The sequence below is a fragment of the Mercenaria mercenaria genome, chromosome 15 (assembly GCF_021730395.1).
Source record: "Mercenaria mercenaria strain notata chromosome 15, MADL_Memer_1, whole genome shotgun sequence".
NCBI classification, from domain to species: Eukaryota; Metazoa; Mollusca; class Bivalvia; order Venerida; family Veneridae; genus Mercenaria; species Mercenaria mercenaria.
In genome coordinates, this window is record NC_069375.1 from 68,940,329 (window position 1) to 68,959,790 (window position 19,462).

Below are 19,462 nucleotides of genomic sequence, written 5' to 3' on the forward strand. Positions count from 1 at the left end.
GATGACCCAATATAGAATTCGTCCAAGATTTTATTAATGGTAACATTCTGACCAAGTTTCATTAAGATTAGGCCAAAACTGTGACCTCTAGAGTGTTAACAGTCAAATTGTTAACGACAGACGACTGACAAATTGATGGACGCCGGACACAGGGCGATCACAAAAGCTCTCCTTGAGCACTTTGTGCTCAGGTGAGCTAAAAACTATGGGGTTCGGGGTGGGGAGGAGATGTGACGAGGGCAGTTGGGGTTGCCGGGTGTGGGTGCACAACTTAACATGTTGATAATAAATGTTCATGGAAAACAATGAAAGAAGTTTAATGAAATTCTGCCTGTTGGTTAATCTGTTATCCCCAGACAAAGTTGAAGGGATATAATTTTGGTGTTGTCCGTCCGTCCGCAGCCTATCTAGGAAGTGGTTAGGAATGTTTAAATGAAACTTCATATACATGTTTATCACTATGAGATTATATGGCCCGTCAAGTTTCAGTCAGATTGCCCATGAAACACCAGAGTTATGGCCCTTAGAAGTTTCTAGTGTTTACTATATAGGGTACTATAAATTTTAATATGGCAATTTCTGCTTCATAATTGTGATATATTTGACCTAGAACTATCAAACTTAAACGGAATTTAGATCACCATAATATGGTTGAGCACATATAATTTCGTCCGGATCTCTTTAATAACTTCAGAGTTATTGCCCTTTGTTTAAAAATCCATAAATTTGTACATAACAAACCAACAAATTGGTAGAATTTCATTAAACTTCTTTCATTCTTTTCCATGAATATTTATTACAAAAGCACACTGTCACTTTGTGACAGATGGGGGAAACAACATAACTAGAGCTACCACCTATACACCTCTTTAATACACGTTTTTATGCACAACACTTTTCAATGATACCTATCTGTATAAGAAGCTTTTATACTTTGGAAGTTATGCTCTGCACAAGAAGTGTACAATAAACAAGCAAGATAATGAAAATCCCTAGACAGTAACTAACTTCATGCTGAATTGTCCAATTTTCCATTAATTTGGAACTCATCTGAGATCTTGTAGCTGAATTCAAAACCGCAGTTTTACTAAGATCGCTAATGACTAGTGGATGCCAGAAAGCAAACAAGCTGTGTGTCTACAAGAGACAATCCAGTGACCATTCCAAAAAATAGGGCAACACAATAAATCAGCACCAGATTATTCAGGCATCACAAGGGAAATGCGGTTTCGCCTGATTTCAGATATTATTTCAGAAATAGGTCGTCCTATCCTAGGGACTTCTTTGCACCCATATAAATGCATCTGGTTTCCATAAATATCAAGTTTTCTAGCCTCTTGAATAAATGCCTTGAAACCTGACTGACATCCAGTCTTTTTGAAAGCAGGATTAATGTCCAAACCAAACACTACGTTGTTTATTGCAAGCCATAGTCCTAAAATTGTAACAATTGTAAGACTTTCTTTGAAGTAAAACTCTTCACTTTCAAAGAGAATGTCAGAATCAAAGTCATAAAGAAGTAGTTTCATATTTGATTTTGAAATTGCAATCAATGGTTTAGAACTATGCATAGAACAACTTGTTACAATGGCTTTGGGAATCAGTTGGCGTCTATATTTCTCAAGATTATCTGTTTCCATTTCAAAACCGGCAACAGGAATATCTGGTGTTACATTTACTGCTACGTTAGGCACAAGTATGTCAACACTGCCATGCCAAACATCAGCATGTCCTGCAAATAGAACATACGCATCATATATTGTGATACCACAAAATTTTGAGATTCAGGGCTGAAATAGTTAAGGGTAAAAATGTTTACTCACCAACTACCAATCAAAAATATTCACAAGAGAACTCAATGGGTCCTTATCACTCAACTGAGAAAAGAAACTAGTGATCTAGTACATGTAGCTGACCTACATTGACCCAAATTTCGGATTCTCCTAGATTTAACATGTTTAATGCTGACAAACATTTAGACTAACGCTAAGTTTGTGAAAATTAACATAAAATCTAGTTTGTAGTTATCTATCTTTTGACCCCAGATAAGCGTATATTGCACTTGACCAAGATTTAGTAGAGATGAACATTGTGAACAAGTCTCATGAAGATTAGGCCAAAATTGTGACCACTAGTGTCTATACAAGCTATCGTTAACGGACAAAAGACATGTGGATGGATGGACAACTGACAGACAGACGAAGTGCAATCACAAAAGTTCATCTTGTCAAGATCTTGTAAATTTGTGACAGGTAAACACAAGTGAGGAGGATCGGATTAAAGTTGTTTGAACTGAAGTCTGGACATGACTAATTTCTCTTTTTTTATTTGGTAATTCAAGGGCCATAATCCAGGAGTGCCTGTTATGATTAGGCTGATAATAAACTTAAGAAAGATATAGCACTCATAAATAATGTCACTAAGTTTGATGAGGATCAAATAACAAGAGCTGTCACAGGAGACTGTGAGCGCCCTCGACTATTTCGATGCTGGAAAGTGATACTTGGTACATCTGAGGAAACTGGAGCTGCCAATAGAGTATTTAATGACTCCAATGGTGGGTCGATAAAGATATTGCACAATAGCATTAAGCAGATCAAAACGCTTTAGTTATTAGTGTGTGTGTGTGTGTGTGTTCTGGCTTTAACGTCTTTTTCAACAATTTTTCAGTCATATAAACAACATAGTTATATTAGTATAATTCTAAGCAAAGGCGGGGTGGGGGGGCATAATTCATAAAATATTGGTGCAAGAGTTATGCATCTTGTGTCATATCACGTGGGTGATGATGTGGAACTACTTCAAGTTTGAATCAAATGCATTTCGTAATAATTGAGATATAATCGAAATAAACCTTAAAGAAAAAGGGGGCAAAATTCATGAAAAATTGATGCCAGAGCTATATATACACCTTGTGTCATATTAATTATGATGTTGGTGATAAGGTACGAAAAACTTAACCAGGGTGTGACGCCGACACCGACGTGAGTAGGATAGCTCTACTTATTCTTCGAATAGTCGAGCTAAAAATTGTTTTGTTTGTGGAGCATGTCTTTGTTACAAGATTCTCCAAATCTTAGTAGTTTTGCTTTGAATTTCAAACAAGAGGACCATAATGGCCCTAAATCGCTCACCTGTGTTCCATGGCCCAAAAGTCAAACAATGAACGAAGATGTTGGAAGTTCATTATGTCTCCCACCACACAGTGGTATGGGAGACATATTGATTTACTCCAGTCTGTGTGTGTGTGTCTGACTGTGTGTCTGTCACAAAGCTTGTCCGCACTCTAAGTCGAATATTTCTCATCCGATTTTCACCAAACTTGAACAAAATGTGTTTGACCATAAGACCTCGGCCAAGTTCGATAACTAGCCAAATCGGTCCAGGCGTCTTTAAGTTATGGCCCTTGAATTACCAAAAATTGGTCTTTTTACTCTTGTCCGCACTCTAATTCGAATATTTCTCATCCAATCTTCATCAAACTTAAACAAAATGTGTTTGACCATGAGACCTCGGCCAAGTTTGATACCTAGCCAAATCGGTCCAGGCATTTTGGAGTTACGGCCCTTAAATTATCGAAAAATTGGCCTTTTTACTCATGTCCGCACTCTTAATCAAACATTTCTCATCCGATCTTCACCAAACTTGAACAAAATGTGTTTGACCATGAGTCCTCAGCCAAGTTCGATAACTAGCCAAATCGGTCAAGGCATTTTGGAGTTACGGCCCTTGAATTATTGAAAAATTGGCCTTTTTACTCTTGTCCGCACTCTAAGTCGAACATTTCTCATCCGATCTTCACCAAACTTGAACAAAATGTGTTTGACCATGAGACCTCGGCCAAGTTCGATAACTAGCCAAATCGGTCCAGGCATTTCAGAGTTACCGCCCTTGAATTACCGAAAAAATCTGTCAGTTTACTCTTGTCCGCTCTCTAAGTCGAACATTTCTCATCCGATCTTCACCAAACTTGAATAAAATGTGTTTGGCCATAAGACCTTACCCAAGTTCGATAACTAGCCAAATCCGCCCAGGCACTTTTGATTAATGGCCCTTGAATTACTGATTGGATCCACTTATCCAGACAATCTAATTTGATCCACTCATCTAAAACATCTAGAGAAACTAACATTTTTCATAGGAGCAGTTGTGGGAGACATGCACTTTTCTCAAAAGCATCTCTAGTTTAGGAACTGAGACCTTAATGAGATTCAAGGTGTTTGTGTGAGTTTGGTTGAAATTTGAATCATAAGTGAAACCGCTATTGTGCGGACGAGACAAAAGTAGCCAAATTCTAGCCCTTTCAGGGTCCGTAACTCTGGCACCCATAGCAGGATACAGCTGGTTCAAGAAATCCTCTATCTTGCAGGCAAGTCAAATTTTTTGGCCCTTTCAGGGGCTGTCACTCTGGAAGGCAAGGTGGAATATAGCTGGTTCGAGAAAAGAACCGAGGTTTTATGGTGATATAGACTGTGTACTACAAGTTTGGTGAAGATCAATCATAAATGAATCCTCTATCATGAAAAGACAAAATAAGGGGCCGTAACTCTGGAATCCATGGTAGGATATAGCTGGTTCAAGAAAGTAACTGAGGTCATATGGTGTCCTTGAACAGTATACACATGTGTAAGAGATACTCTGAAATAAAAACATGCTGGAAAACTTTGAGAGTATATCTCAATGCAGATGCCTGTGGTATTACAAGAGCAGATTCATACAGTCAAGCTAACCATTAGGCCATAATTCATACAGACTTTTGCTCTTGATTAAGGTGATGGTTTCATGCAAGTTATACCTTATTATGTTTCATTGGAATTAGGCAAGGGCCTATTCATTTGTAAAATTGCCCATGGGTTTCTAAGTCATTTAATACTGTTTTTAAGATATAGAAGTTGAGCTTACCCATACTGGTGTCTCCATAAACTAGTTCTTCACCACAGCCACATAAACATTCTTCTGCACCTGCACCAAATTCATAACCACAATCACTGATTGTCATTTTCTTGGCACTGGACAGTTTCTTAATAACATGTGTTCCAAATACTCCAGTCCAATAAACTTCTTTTATTTTTGAGTTTGCATACCTCATAATGAGTTTCTCTGTTTCTGAAAAAACAACAACAACAACATAAAGGTCTCATAGGGCCTTGCATGGCACATTCACTCTGAGTATGTGTGCGTGTGTGTGTGTGTGTGTGTGTGTGTGTGTGTTCGGGTTTAATGTCTTTTTCAACAATTTTTCAGTCATATAAACGACGGTGTCTACTTGTAGCAGTGAACACAATGTCCAACTTTATAGTGCTGCCATCTCTGGAATATCACGCCGTAGACACATGGCATGATACCCCATCCAGTCACATTATACTGACACCGGGCTGACCAGTCCTAGCACTATCTCCTTAATGCTGAGCACCAAGCGAGGAAGCTGCTGGTACCATTTTTTACATCTTTGGTATGACATGGCCGGGGATTGAACCCACAATCTCCAGCACTCAAAGTGGACGCTCTACCACTAGGCTACTGAGGTGGTTTCACTCTGTAGTCTGAGCAAATTATACAAAGGGAGTAACCTAAAACATAGGTAACAGATAAACCTAACTCATTGACAAAGGCTAAGTTTTTTAGGAACCAACTTCATTTTAGTCATCAGTGAGATAATTTTTTTTTGATGGGTGCAAATATTGTACTTTCCTTATTACAATTCGACGACCATCATTTTTAAAGATATTTCTTGTTTGTTTTAAACTTAGCATCAGAACATATCTTTTTTGGACTTCAAAAATTATGCTTCATAAAAATCTGAAAAGAGGAAATGATTCTACCAAATCTCAAGGCAACCGAGTTATTTTTATTTTAATATGTGTTATATGTTATGCTTAATAAAATTAATGGGTCAAGTATGAAAGAAATATCTTCATTATTTTACAAGAAGGAAGTGGCTATTCTTACGGTCCCGTAGGAATAGCCTCACAGGCTATTCTTACGGCTCTCCTGTAAGGATAGTGAAAAGCCCGCCTGCTGCTATTTCTACGGCTCTTTGTAATTTGTCGTTAGTGTAAAATACCTATTTAAGTGAAATTTGACAGAAAAAGATTGTTGGTTGTACAGATGTAGATGTTAATACACATGTTTTTAATACTGAAACACTAAAAAAATTTACCAAGCGTTTTCAACTAAACCAGTTAAAGAATTATTCATCTATGTTTCGTTTATATGCATGCACATTTTTCAAAACAGCACAAATCTCTCTCTAAACATGTTAATTGACCTTTAATTTATTTTTATACTTAGTTTAAATATATTTTATTTCAGTAATACATGAAACATTTACAGACAATTAGTTAGGAATTAGACGTTTGTCACACATCAGCTTGACATGTTTGCAGCCATTCAAACCTGACAAATTATTTGTAACACAATGACCAAGTGTGTTTACACTTCACTTCTGAAATCGGTTGAAAATATATCAGTTGAATGACTTCAGTACTATGTATTGTAATAAAAAAACTGCATTAGGAATAACAACTTGCAGGCTTTTCACTGTTCTTATGGGAGAGCCGTAAGAATAGCCTGCAAGGCTATTCCTAAGGGACCGTAAGAATAGCCACTTCCTTTCAAGAAATATTAGTTTTTATGCCGAAAGCCCGATCAGGCAATGTTACCAGCCTGCTAAATGTAAACTTTAGAGCCACAGGCACGGGTCCAGTGTTTATTTATTTATTTATTTTTCTTTTTTTTTTTTTTTAATATAAAAAATCCTTTTTTTTCACACAATTAACCTTTTATATGTTAGTCAAATGAAAAAAAAAATCGATGACAAAAAATCCGGTCACAGTATCATATACATTGAAAAGGTGAACTACGCGAGCATAACGCTATGGGAAGCTACTCGGCAAACTTGTGGAACATTTCAAAATCGATGTTTATACACTTGCAGCCGCTACCTGCATGATTGCACCTTCGAAACATTTAAAGCCTTCCATAAATACTAAACTGACCCCACAAATTGCTTTGAAAAACACAGTACAAGTCTCTACGAGCGAAATATTTCAGTTATCCCCGGTGATTTCATTCCGGATAGCGGACGTGTTCCTGGTTTTTATCACTTTGTTTGGCAGCTGAAATCGTCGGGGATATTTGAAATATTTGTATAAATAGTGTATAAACTTCGATTTTGAAATGTTCCACAAGTTTGCCGAGTAGCTTCCCATAGCGTTACGTTCGCATAGTTCACCTTTTCCATGTATATGATATTGTGACCGGATTTTTTGTCATCGATTTGTTTTTTCATTTGACTAACATATATAAAGTATAGATCTATTTGTGTGAAAAAAATCATAAAAAAAAAAATATAAACTGGACCCGTGCCTGTGTTTAGAGCAAGGTTTCACTTTCTTTTGAGTGTGAAATATTTCTTTGTAAGTTGATATGTAAAAGATAAATTCCCATGGTAGGTGGTGCCTTAAATTCATATTATGCATACCTTCATAATCATCCATAAAGTCTGCCAAAGTTTGGAAGGCCAGTAAAAGACAGTATTTTAGGTTCTCATCAAGACTTGCGGGTAAATCACATGTTTCCAAAAACTGCTCTAAAATTCCAATGTCAAACAAATGTCTGTAAGAAACACCTTTTGAGAAATCGACTTGAGTTTCGCACCAGGCATCGGTAAAACTGCTGCTGTAGGCGCCATTGCAAGACAAGATTCGGACAAAAAACAGAAGAGAATCATTATTTTCGAATCCTTTGATTCCACTACGTATAGTATCATTGTGCTTTTTTAACTCCTTGTGAATAAATCTGATGTCCAATATAGGCCTTTTGCCAATGCTTTTGCTAGCCATTTAAAAAAATCAAAAATCTTTCCTTTCGCGAATTGTTGATACGGTGTCGTATGAGATTAGCAAGTCCGTGAAATGTGGAAGAGCACAGGGTAAAACGCAGACCACAAAGGGATTTCAAGCGGAGTGCAGACCAGTACAGTAGAGTTATATAGCGGATCTGCAAAATGTAGACCACAAAGAATATACTAGTAACTAGGTATTAGAAAACACACACCACATAGAATTTGTGAAAATTTGGAAATAGCTGTTATGACACTTGTGTTTTTTGTGATTGGTTAGGCTACATTTTCTTTCGAAGCGTAAATACACGATACATTTTTTTATTTATAGTCGGGTTGCAAACATAATAGGAAGTGTCTAGGGGTACGGATCCGTACCTCTAGAATCTAATTAAGCATAATAATGTGCACCTATTTATTTTGTTATTTAACAAGATATAATGATAATCGGCATGGAACTGATTGTTTAATAATCAATTAACCGACATTACGTAAAAGAATCTGTTTGTGAACACGTCCCTTGTATCTACCAAATGTGTGGAAAACATAAATACCCTAAGGTTATAAATCTTTTCGAAAATAATACCAAACTTGTAGATATTGGCGATCTTTTTACAGTATTTTGTACGGCAGTTCAGACGTCCGCGGAATCGTTTTTTTATCCACAGCGCCCGGGCAATTCATTTACAGAAATTGGCCGTATTTGGAATAATTTTTGAAGTAACTTTTAATAAAATCAAGACATAATATACAATTGATGCATAAGATCATGTACTCTTTTAAGTTTATCAGCTTTTTACACGCCGATTTGAAAATTTTCAAAATGGCGGCGGCTTACAATATTATTGATTAACTACATAGGGATATTAACACTATGAATGGCTGAAGTTTGACAGGCGAGTAGGCGGGGTTGACAATGGATTTATCAGTAATTAAATCTAGAATATGCATCAAGTTTTACAACTTAAAGTAAACAGATTATAACACCCTGATAAGCTTGGCGATTCAGATTTCGCCCGGAGGCGATAATTAGGCGAAGTGGCCAACTTTAAAGCGACGATATCGCTCAAATCGCCTTGTAGGATGATCCCTGGTTATGTTATGGACGGGAAATAAACGCTACTAAAATATGACCTTCAAGAGTGAAGAGTGATTTTTGTGAAATTTTCAGAAACATTCTGATCATGTTTTATATAAATCAGGTAGATAAGTAACTTCTTCAGTATGATAGTGATCTAGTCTTTTACATTTTCTTTCGGAACGTAAATAACCGAGGATCACCAAATAAATCACGTGGATTCGAAATGGCAGAAAAAAAGATATAAAGATTAAACAAAATAATGTTAAATTATGTTGTGAAAAAAAAAACTATTTTAGAGTGATAATTAACCCTTAGGGTATTTAAGTTTTCATCACATTTGGTAGCCGTTACGAGATACAAGGGACGTTTTCACAAATAGTTTCTTTTGCTTAATGTCGATCGGTTAACTGACTATTAAACAATCAGGTCCGTGCATATTATCATTATATCTTGTTAAATAACAAAATAAATAGGTGAATATTATTATGTGTATTTTTTTCTGCTGAATTTCAAATATAACTCATTTAATTTCAAGAGTAAGATTCACTCATTAAGTGGACATAATATGCAGACATTGAAAGTCAGTTTTTTTTTTAAAAAAAGATACAAGTTATTGTGAATTTATATCTTTGATTCTAACCGCAGGTCAGGATCCATGCTGTTCGCTAATGGTTTCTCGAATTCCAATAGGCTTTGAAAGCGAACAGACTGTGTGGATGCGCAGGGTGGTCTGGATCCATGCTGGTAGCAAACCACTATGGTATGGCTCATATATATGTGTCTTTGATTCTAACAGCAGTTCACACTGTGAACAATATTGAATGAATTTTAACTGAATGTACTTTTGTTTTGTTCACTCTCGCATTGCTATGCATTTTTATTACAATGGACTGTACATGTTCAAGTTATATCCATAAATAGAGGATATTTGTTTGTTTTGAGTGAATATGGAATATAATTCACTGAGAAGTGAGAAAATATCAAATATTTTCACGAGCGCGTATATATATACAAATATTCTCTTATATTAACTCACATGACTATAATTGATTGATTCAATGTTCACTCATACTATTTTCCTAAAACTACAACTGAAAATATTTTTGAATTGACAGTTGTAGTTTAAGAAAAAATGTATGAGTAGTAGCGGATGTACCACCTATATCGTGCCTGGGATATCAAATGTACCATAACTGAAGTGTTATGTCATACATTTATGTGGTTTTCTCGTAAAAAGCTGTGTCAAATGAAAAATACAATCATTTACGAGACGTCATTTACGAGCCATACGCCGATATTTCTTACCATAGCTTAGGTTTTTTTGTGCGTTTTTATGCATCTTTGGACTCATTCTCGACGTCAGATGGAAATCATGTGAATAAAGTTTGCACACCGCTATATTTTTGAAAGATTTATGGACGGACAATAGAAGGCATTTGGGTGATATTTCTGGTGAGTAATTTTATCATGATATTACAATAACGGGTAACAATGAGTCTATTGTGCACAACAGATTTTGGCTATACTTTAATGTTATTGGAAAAAAAGTTTTACAGGTATCATTTTCAAGAAAATATTTTACATATCTTTACCAACTACCATCATTAGGTCAGTCTGAAAGATTGAAGAATTGATTACAAAACATATTGTGCATTAAGTTTCCTTTTTAGCTATATGTGTCTAACACAGAGCCAACAATAAAATTGTGAAGAGCATGTAAGAAGTACCAAAAAGCATGAGGAAACTGTGAATCAATCTGCTTTTGATTAATATTATTAATAAATATTTTATAATAATTATGTAGGGTTGTATTAAATCAGAATTGATAAATATATGCGGATTGATTCAATGTTCCCTCATACTGTTTTCCTACTCATACAATTCAAAAATAATTTCAGTTGTAGTTTTAGGAAAATAGTATGAGTGAACATTGAATCAATCAATTATAGTCATGTGAATTAATATAAGAGAATATGTGTCTAGTATCTGTGATCAGCCATGTCCATAATCAAGAATTAACTATTATTTATTTCTAAAATTGAATGTGTTTTTGTTTCTCTGCAGTTCACTGAAGGTGAACATATATATTCGTTCTATTATTTCAATATCCCTGTATAATATAGTTGCACCGAAGCTTGTGCAAGAGGACGCGAGGAGTGTTGCAGATTATATTATCTCTCATGAACATACTCAGTAAAACCTAGTGTCCTAATATTTTGCTCTATCATATTGCTTGGTTGCATTTTATCGTAGAATCCATTTACTGCAATCTTCAAGTGCCGTGTGGTGGACGTAAAAAACGTGTTCTAGTGGTAACTACAACGTAGACCACAATAGCGCAGACATTCATGTACCAAAGATAAACACACAACCACACAACCACACCCAACTAACTAACATAGAAAAACAGACAAATAAGATACAAGAACACAGTAGGGCTCCGCTTTAGACTCACAAGCACACAAACGCACCCCTATAAGCAGGAAAATCAAAATCAATCAATCTTAGGATTCCGGCAGCCTAAATAAAGGGGAGCCATGAAAACACTAACTCAAAGTAAAGGGAGGGGTATGCAAGGAGGAGCGCAAATGCAAGGGGAAGGAGGGGACGATAGAGGGAGTGAAGAGGAGGAAAAAACGCTTACACTGAACAAGAAAACATACGCAACAGACAATACAAGGCAGACAGAAAGCAAGTTGAAAATAAAGGCGCCGCCTTGGTCAGTAACCTAAATAAGGAGACTGGGGGTTTAAACGCGTTTAGGACATGCCAACATCGCACTTACCCTATTTTTAACAAGGTAGACAACACAATGTAAATAAAATCCCCGCTGAGAAAGACTCTAACATTAGCGCAAAAATACCAGATTAATTTTCATGTCTTTCTATGAGCCATACGCGGATGTATTCATCTAGCGGTGTACATGGAATTTTTAAGATATGGAAAATGACTTCCTGGAAAGATCGCGGAAACTTTTCGTACGTTGCATACTTGTCCATTAAATATCAAATGTCGATGTCCAGTCTATTATAAAAGTAGTGAAATTGCATGAATATTAAGTACTGAATGAAGTAGAAAAATGCAGAAACTCCGCAGGTCATCTAAGTCGAGAACACTGGCGAAACAATTAACATATGAAAGTACTTGAAATAATTCATGTCGAGTTATTTGAATAATCTTCCTTATATGGTTCATCAGTATAATATAAAAGAAATTGTGGTTACATGTATGTATTGTCCAAGTATCAAATGGGTTAAAATTTCAGTAAGTGTCTATATCTATAAAATCCGCGTTACTCTTGTTGTTCCTATTCCTCCGTTCAGTTATGTAACATTTGTTATTAGTGTTTTCTTCACAGGGATCGTTCTTTTAACGAATTGTCAGAACAGCCAAAATAAAGAGTATTTTTGCAGAAGCCTGGCTACTTGACAAGTAACGGGATGGACATTGAACATACACACCATTCTCAAATATTTTACTTTGTTTTGTTTTGCTGTAGTTGTTGTTGTTTGTTTGTTTGTTTGTTTCGGGGTGGAGGTAGGGGTGTTTAGTGAATATCTTAGATATATAGCGACGGGCAGTGTTTGGATTCTGTACCTGTAATAACCTATTTTCAGAAAGTAACTGCCAACCATTCCAATGAATAAGGGGTGGAGTAAAACATTTTAGATAAAATGACTTATATGAAATCGTCACGAAGAACAAATGCCTCGTTATTGAACTCTCGCTCAAGCGGTCCGTAGGTCGGCGCTCTCCCTATTGACTTGGCGGGAGTGAAATGGCTGTAATATTTAAATGCATTCAAGACGACGGGAGTCACATTCCTGTTTGTTACGTGTGTTGTATTCTTCTTGGAATGCAGATTGCATTCACAAATATGATCGCATGTAACATATACCTAACGACTATATGATCTGTTAAAAACTAATACTGGCTGTTTTTGTTCTTTGTCAGTTCTGTGACACCCTAACTAAATAGCTGAAGTGTTTAACCTTTTAACTTTACCCTGCGCCATCGTGAAATTACTACGTTCGACGTTGAGCCGCCAATCGTGTATAAAAAGTGTTAAAACACGGTTTTGATATATATTATTTCTTAAATAATACACATAAATATTCTAGATATACATCAATCATGAAATTTCAAATACGTTATAAAAGCAGTAAATAACTGTCGTTATATATATACCCTGGTGAAAGTTTTATGGTCCTTATAACCCTTGAATAACTATGGAATACTTGTAAAAATGTCTGGATGTAACTAACAAAGTTATCGTGAAAAACATCCATAGAACGTATAGAATGAAATCAAACAAAGTAACAGCAGAATTGATTTAATTGAGTATTCAAGAAAGGAAATAACATATGTAACAGTCTCAAAGCCTCAAAGACCGACTGATCCGGAATTCTATAGAATAGACATTGAATGATCTCAATGATCAGAAAATATAAAACAGCACCAAATTGAATTACGGCCGTCGCAAAGCACGTGAATATTGCCATTGTAATTTTTAAAAAGAAACAGAAAAAATGGAAACTTCAAAGGTCTTCCATAAAATTATCAAACTATGCGAATAAAAGTAAAAAGGAAATATAAGGTTTGGTAGTCTTAGGTTCAAGCGTATTCTTGATATTGAACGAAAACAATTTTCTGTATCAATGTCACTATGCCCTAGAAATACATGACCTTGTAATCTCAAAACAATAGAGGTTACATGCAATATTTATGCAACAGGAAGTACCTCGACAAAGGAAAATAATGAATGCAAAGAACGAATCATTAATAATCAGAATGTTCTAAACTGCAGTCATCGAAGCCTGTCGTATATTCCAAAAACTGAAAAACACCTTATGGATTTGATATTTAGTTACAATTAATGATTTAAGAAATATCTCATCTGAAACATTTGAAAATATAAGTGATCCAGACAGTCTGATTAGTCTCGAACTGGATCATAATAACATTCAAAACGTTTCCCGTTGGGGCCCTTGATAAGTTTCAAAATTTGAAATACTTGCATCTGTCATACAATCCAATATACTACGGAAATATGAAAAATATGTCACGCGATTTGTCTAACATAAAACTTCTTTCCCATCTTGTTATTGACGGAATCAGCACCATAACAATTCAAAAAGATTTGCTTGCCCTGATGAAAACCAATCAGATAAAAACACTAGATATTGCATATTACAACATGGCAACACTTTCAATGGACTCCTTCGAGAGTTTAAACAGTTTGGACGCTTTGTATCTAAACGACAATCATATTGAAAATATAATATAACTTTCTCAAAAAAAAAAAAAAAAAAAAAAAATTAAAAAAAATCATATCTTAACTACAATAAACTTAAGTCTTTTTTAGACGTTTCAATCGGTGGATTCGAAGTGAAAACAATTGCTGCGTCCCCAACCTTGAGACTCTCGCTGTTGTAAGTAATGGTATAATAGAAATTGGTTTCGACAATTTTAAATGTTTGTTGAAATTGAAAACACTTGAACTTGATAAAAAACCCATAAAATTATTACCAACAACTTCTTGTCAAAATTACCAAGCCCTAGGCTTAGGTCTTTAAGCGCAAACAGTCTGACAGTCAAGCGATTTGCTCTCAAATCAACATCACTTAAAATGTAACAAATTGAATATGCTAGACCTGCGACAGAAGTATTTGAATCTTTCACAAACACGTTTAGTTTTTTTTGCCAGAATTGGAAAGTTTAAGTTTGGGATTTATGAGCATGCTGCTATTAACTAACCATCAATTCTCAACATTATTTTCCCTCGCTTGCTAAAATCAGTTCGTTTAAGTGTTTTGCATGTCAGATTTCACAGGATCCAAAAGTCATCTTGATTCATACGAGAAATGTTGTCGAAATCAATCTCCAGTCGAATCGAATAACAACGTTAAGTGATGAAGCATATAAGAACAACACGCATTTGAAGTATCTCAGTTTAAGGTATTATGACATCGCACATATACAAGAGTCGGCCCTTCTAATGTCTGTTCTGAATAATTTACATTCACTAGATCTGAGTTAAAATCCTTTTGTATGTGACTGTAATCTGGAATTACTAATCAATTGGATGAAAACAAAGTATAGTGAGAAAAAGAGAGTTATCACAAGATACCCAAACGATACATATGTTCACTTCCAAAAGAAAAATCTAAAATGCAGCTTTCTGAAATATCTTTCACATACAAAGAATGTCATCCATGGAGCCCTTGGATCTGGGTCGCTATTATTGCCTCGCCTTGTGTTATTGTTATAGGTATAACCGTACTTACACTTTATAGAAATATATGGAATATCAAACAGTACATCTATTTGTTAAGAAAGAGAAGGAATTATCAGAATATCAATGGACATAACTTTGTATATGATGCTTAAGTTGGATATGAAGCCGAGGATTCGGCTTGGGTACGTTGCAGACTGTTACCTGTCCTTGAAGACGAAGTTGGGTTGAAATTGTGTATTCATGAAAGGGGCTTTCAGCCGGGCGCTTTTATAAATGATAACATTGTAACCAATACAGACACGGATAAGAATACCAGGAACTGTTATGGACTAAACTCAAAAACGTTTTGAAAAAGTAAACACATGCAAACGATGACTGACCTTATAGCTTTCTTTTATATTTTTCCTCAAAAATATCATATGGTATTCACTATTCAGCTTCCTGAAAACAAATCACGTATCCTTGAAACTTTTCATAAGTAGTTTAACGCCACTTTTTAAATAGCAATTTGGCAAATATCGTAAACTGACAGAAATTGTACTGTCTTTAATCGCAAAATATTTCATACATAACACATATTTGCAAAGCAGACATCGAAAATTAAAGTTAATAAATGCTATGTTCGCACATGTGTTTGTCAGGTCATGTAAAATGAGAAAAAGTTGGTAATAATGTGGAAAATGTTTCTTTATTTGCATTCCGTTAAAAGTTTAATAGAAATGACAATTTCCTAAGAGTGTTTGATGTGTTGGCATATTTATTTGTCATCGGACAATTGGTTATGTTGCTTTGTAAATGTTCTAGTTTTGTCAAGAATGGAATTATAATTGTACAATTGCATTATTATTTTTTAAATTGATTGAATGTTATTTTTTTCAAAAAATTATATGTATGGCAAAATGTGTTTAATACTTACTTCTATAAAATTAATACTTTAAAGGTGTTTGCATACAATAAAGAAGTGGGTGAAAATGATAAGTGAAGTAGAATACGCTGAAAAGGATATATGAGCCGCGCAATGAGAAAACCAACACAGTCTGGTCACGATCTATGCTGTTCACTGTCAAAGCCTAATGCAATTGAGAAACTGTTAGAGAACAGCATGGATCCTGACCAGACTGCGCGGATACGCAGGCTGGTCCCGCAAACCCACTATGTTGGTTTTCTTATGGGGTGGCTCATATTATTTAATGTAGAGGTCTAGCAAGAGCTCTTTAGTTTGAACATGTAAGAGAGTGTTTGGATTTTGTAACACAGTTTCATACAGTGCGAACGTCTTCATTGATGGTCTTACTGTGCATAACATATAGATGTATATTGTGCTTACAAAATATTCTTGAATAAAGGGTTTTTTTGTTTATGTAAAAAAATGCGTTTTTTTTTCAATGCACTGATGTGTACTGCTAGTTCATGTATGTCATAAAGAAGACTTCAGTAAAAGTTCTTGTTTACTTTCATCCAAAATAGTTAATGAAGAAGAGGTACGCATAAAACACCTTCATAATGACCATTTATGGAGAAGTAAGCTATGGACCATAGTAATGTTGTTCATACCGTTAATTTAAAAGTCGATCAGATTCATTTCTGTGTTTTGGAAATAAGCTATCTAGATTTTACATTGTCTTGCCAGGTCATTTCTAATATATTTTGTGAGGAGGCATGTGTCAAAGGCCAAAAATCATGAAAACAAGGGTAACTATCTAAAAGGACAATAGTTAAAAAGCCACGATCCAAGAATGCGGCCTTCTTTGACAGAAACCCAAGTGTATGTATGGGTTTGTTTATGATTAACCTTTTCACAAAACATATTGACAAAGTAAAACGTAAAGACAACGAGGACAAAACGTACCGCTTCGGAACAGTGACTAAGTGGCAAAAACTACACTGGAATTTGAACAGGTTTACGGTATGAACCAAGCTACCTTCCTAACCACCACTATGTTCCCAAAGTCACATGATAGTTTAAATAAAAGTTATCGTAGCTAGGTGTTCCCATAATACATGGAATAGTACCAAAAAGGCATCCCTCATGCACCTAGCAAGGCTTATGCAGAAATGACCAAACAATAGTAATAGATCTCAACTTCTGTCACATATAACAACACTGAAACCAAATACGGAGTGACTTTTTTTCAGCCATCACATGGCACTTGTTTCTCATCCACCAGAGGTTTGTCATAATCCCGAGACTTGGGAGCCATGTAGACCTCTTAAATACTGATGTTATGACAAGTAAAATAATAGTACATTCAGTTTGATCGAGTCTGTTCGTGAAAGGTAAATTCTTCAATATGAATGCTATCAGATTGAAGCTTATAAATCGAATTACTTGACCTAACAGCCAACAGAATTGTATTGGGTTACTAGTTTTAACCATAAATAGTCTAATATGTTGATGCCAGTTAATGCTATTATGTAACCGTGGCTCAGTCTCAAATAATAACTTGAAATTCGCAATTTGACTTTGATCGTTGTTAGTGACGTCCTTTGTAGTTCTACAGGTACTTCTTGAAATTGTTCCAAAAATCACTTAATCAAACAAATATGATCAACGTTTTCAAAACATTAAATCAACTAAAGAAAGTTGACCTTTAAATTTTGATTTAGATAATGATGAAAATTATAATAAACCTTTTTCGCCCACAGAGTTACTCGATTCCCTAGACAAATGTCATGATACTCCAGCTGGTCCAGTCCTAATTTATTATGAACTTTTAAAACATTTACCGCAAGAATCATTAGACCTCCACCTTGAAATTTACAATATTACATGAAATACTGGTATTTTTCCGGATTCCTGGAGAAGCTATAGTTATTTCCATACCAAAACTAGGGAAAGATAACACAGCCCCATGTAATTATAGACGATTGGACGTACTAGTTGTTTATGTAAAAATCTAAAACGTACGATAAATTCTAGCGGTTTTTGCATAGACTAGCAACCAGCGCAACGCAATTGATCATCTTGTTCGACTGGAAAATTTTATTTGTGATGCATTTGTTAAAAAAGAGTATCTAGTGTCTGTCAAATATAAGAAAATGTTAAACTAAACGATTATTTGAAAGCGTAGAATGAAACCAAGCCAGATAATAGCAGACTGAGTTATGCTGAGTTTGTTCTTGAAAGGTAAGAAAACGTGTAACATCCCTCATGCGCCTAACAAGGCATATACGTTTTGAGGAGGGTACGTTTTTGGTGCGTGGCATTCCCTGTTTGATATTTTTCTTTGTTTTTTATGCAGAAAGGACCAAACAATAGTAATAGATCTCAACTTCTGTCACATATAACAACACTGAAACCAAATACGGAGTGACTTTTTTCAGCCATCACATGGCACTTGTTTCTCATCCACCAGAGGTTCGTCATAATCCCGAGACTTGGGAACCATGGTAGATCTTTTAAATATTGATGTTATGACAATTAAAATAATAGTACATTCAGTTTGATCGAGTCTGTTCGTGAAAGGTAAATTCTTCAATATGAATGGTATCAGATTGAAGCTTATAAATCGAATTACTTGACCTAACAGCCAACAGAATTGTATTGGGTTACTAGTTTTAACCATAAATAGTCTAATATGTTGATGCCAGTTAATGCTATTATGTTACCGTGGCTCAGTCACAAATAATAACTTGAAATTCGCTATTTGACTTTGATCGTTGTTAGTGACGTCCTTTTTAGTTCTACAGGTACTTCTTGAAATACCAAGAGACTCATAATAAAGTGGAGGTATGTTTAATGGCGCTTCTATATGCATTTTAACACTTTTTTTCTTTTTTCAATTATCATCAAAATCGGTCATTATACAGGGGTGTAAAACAAAACCACAGGCTACATTTTCTTTTCCGGCTATTCAAATGCATCATTATTGCCACATAATCAAAGGAACGTAGGCATTTGAATTATAATTTCAGATTGACTTCGGTCAATTTTACTCATCCTTAGATATTTGATAATGGCTCTGGAAGCACAACCAGTAAAGCAAAACAATAGCAGATTTGGCTTGACTGAATCAGATCAAACCAATATTGAAAAGTGGAACTCCGCTCACAATCCTTAGTACTTCTAGTACGTTTAAACATATTTTATTAGCGAAATACATGGTTTACAAATTGTATACAATCTAAAAAAATAAAAACTCAGAAATAGGCTAAGGATAGGATCTAAAGCCGATGGATTGAATAAAACTTTTCCTGTACTTCAAGTTAACATATCAGTTGAATGGCCATTTGACGTATATTACCTAACCCAAATGAGTTATATCCTTCAGAAAAAATTAAATTATGCATTTGTCCTCCT

At 35.2% G+C, this 19,462-nt stretch overlaps 1 protein-coding gene across 2 annotated transcripts; it reads right to left on the reverse strand.

Moving 5' to 3' along the window:
- Positions 1 to 851: 851 nt before the first annotated feature.
- LOC123557522 (uncharacterized) lies at positions 852 to 7,903 on the reverse strand. 2 transcript variants are annotated; one of them, XM_045349038.2, is made up of 3 exons: positions 7,631 to 7,903; positions 4,903 to 5,106; positions 852 to 1,732 (listed from the first exon to the last, which is right to left on the reverse strand). In XM_045349038.2, exons 1-3 carry the CDS (start codon positions 7,842 to 7,844, stop codon positions 1,200 to 1,202), a joined length of 951 nt encoding a protein of 316 aa, XP_045204973.2. In that variant the 5' UTR covers positions 7,845 to 7,903; the 3' UTR covers positions 852 to 1,199. The 2 variants fall into 2 exon arrangements, with proteins under 2 accessions (XP_045204973.2, XP_045204966.2); XM_045349031.2 differs by having other exon boundaries at positions 7,484 to 7,903.
- Positions 7,904 to 19,462: the final 11,559 nt, after the last annotated feature.

What these genes read in the sequence shown, in the direction of transcription:
- LOC123557522 (XM_045349031.2), bottom strand. Translation starts at nt 7,844, where the DNA reads ATGGCTAGCAAAAGCATTGGCAAAAGGCCTATATTGGACATCAGATTT. An exon ending in CTTTATGGATGATTATGAAG is followed by an intron (nt 5,107 to 7,483) that starts GTATGCATAATA and finishes TTGTTTTTTCAG; the next exon opens with AAACAGAGAAACTCATTATG. An exon ending in TTATGGAGACACCAGTATGG is followed by an intron (nt 1,733 to 4,902) that starts GTAAGCTCAACT and finishes TTCTATTTGCAG; the next exon opens with GACATGCTGATGTTTGGCAT.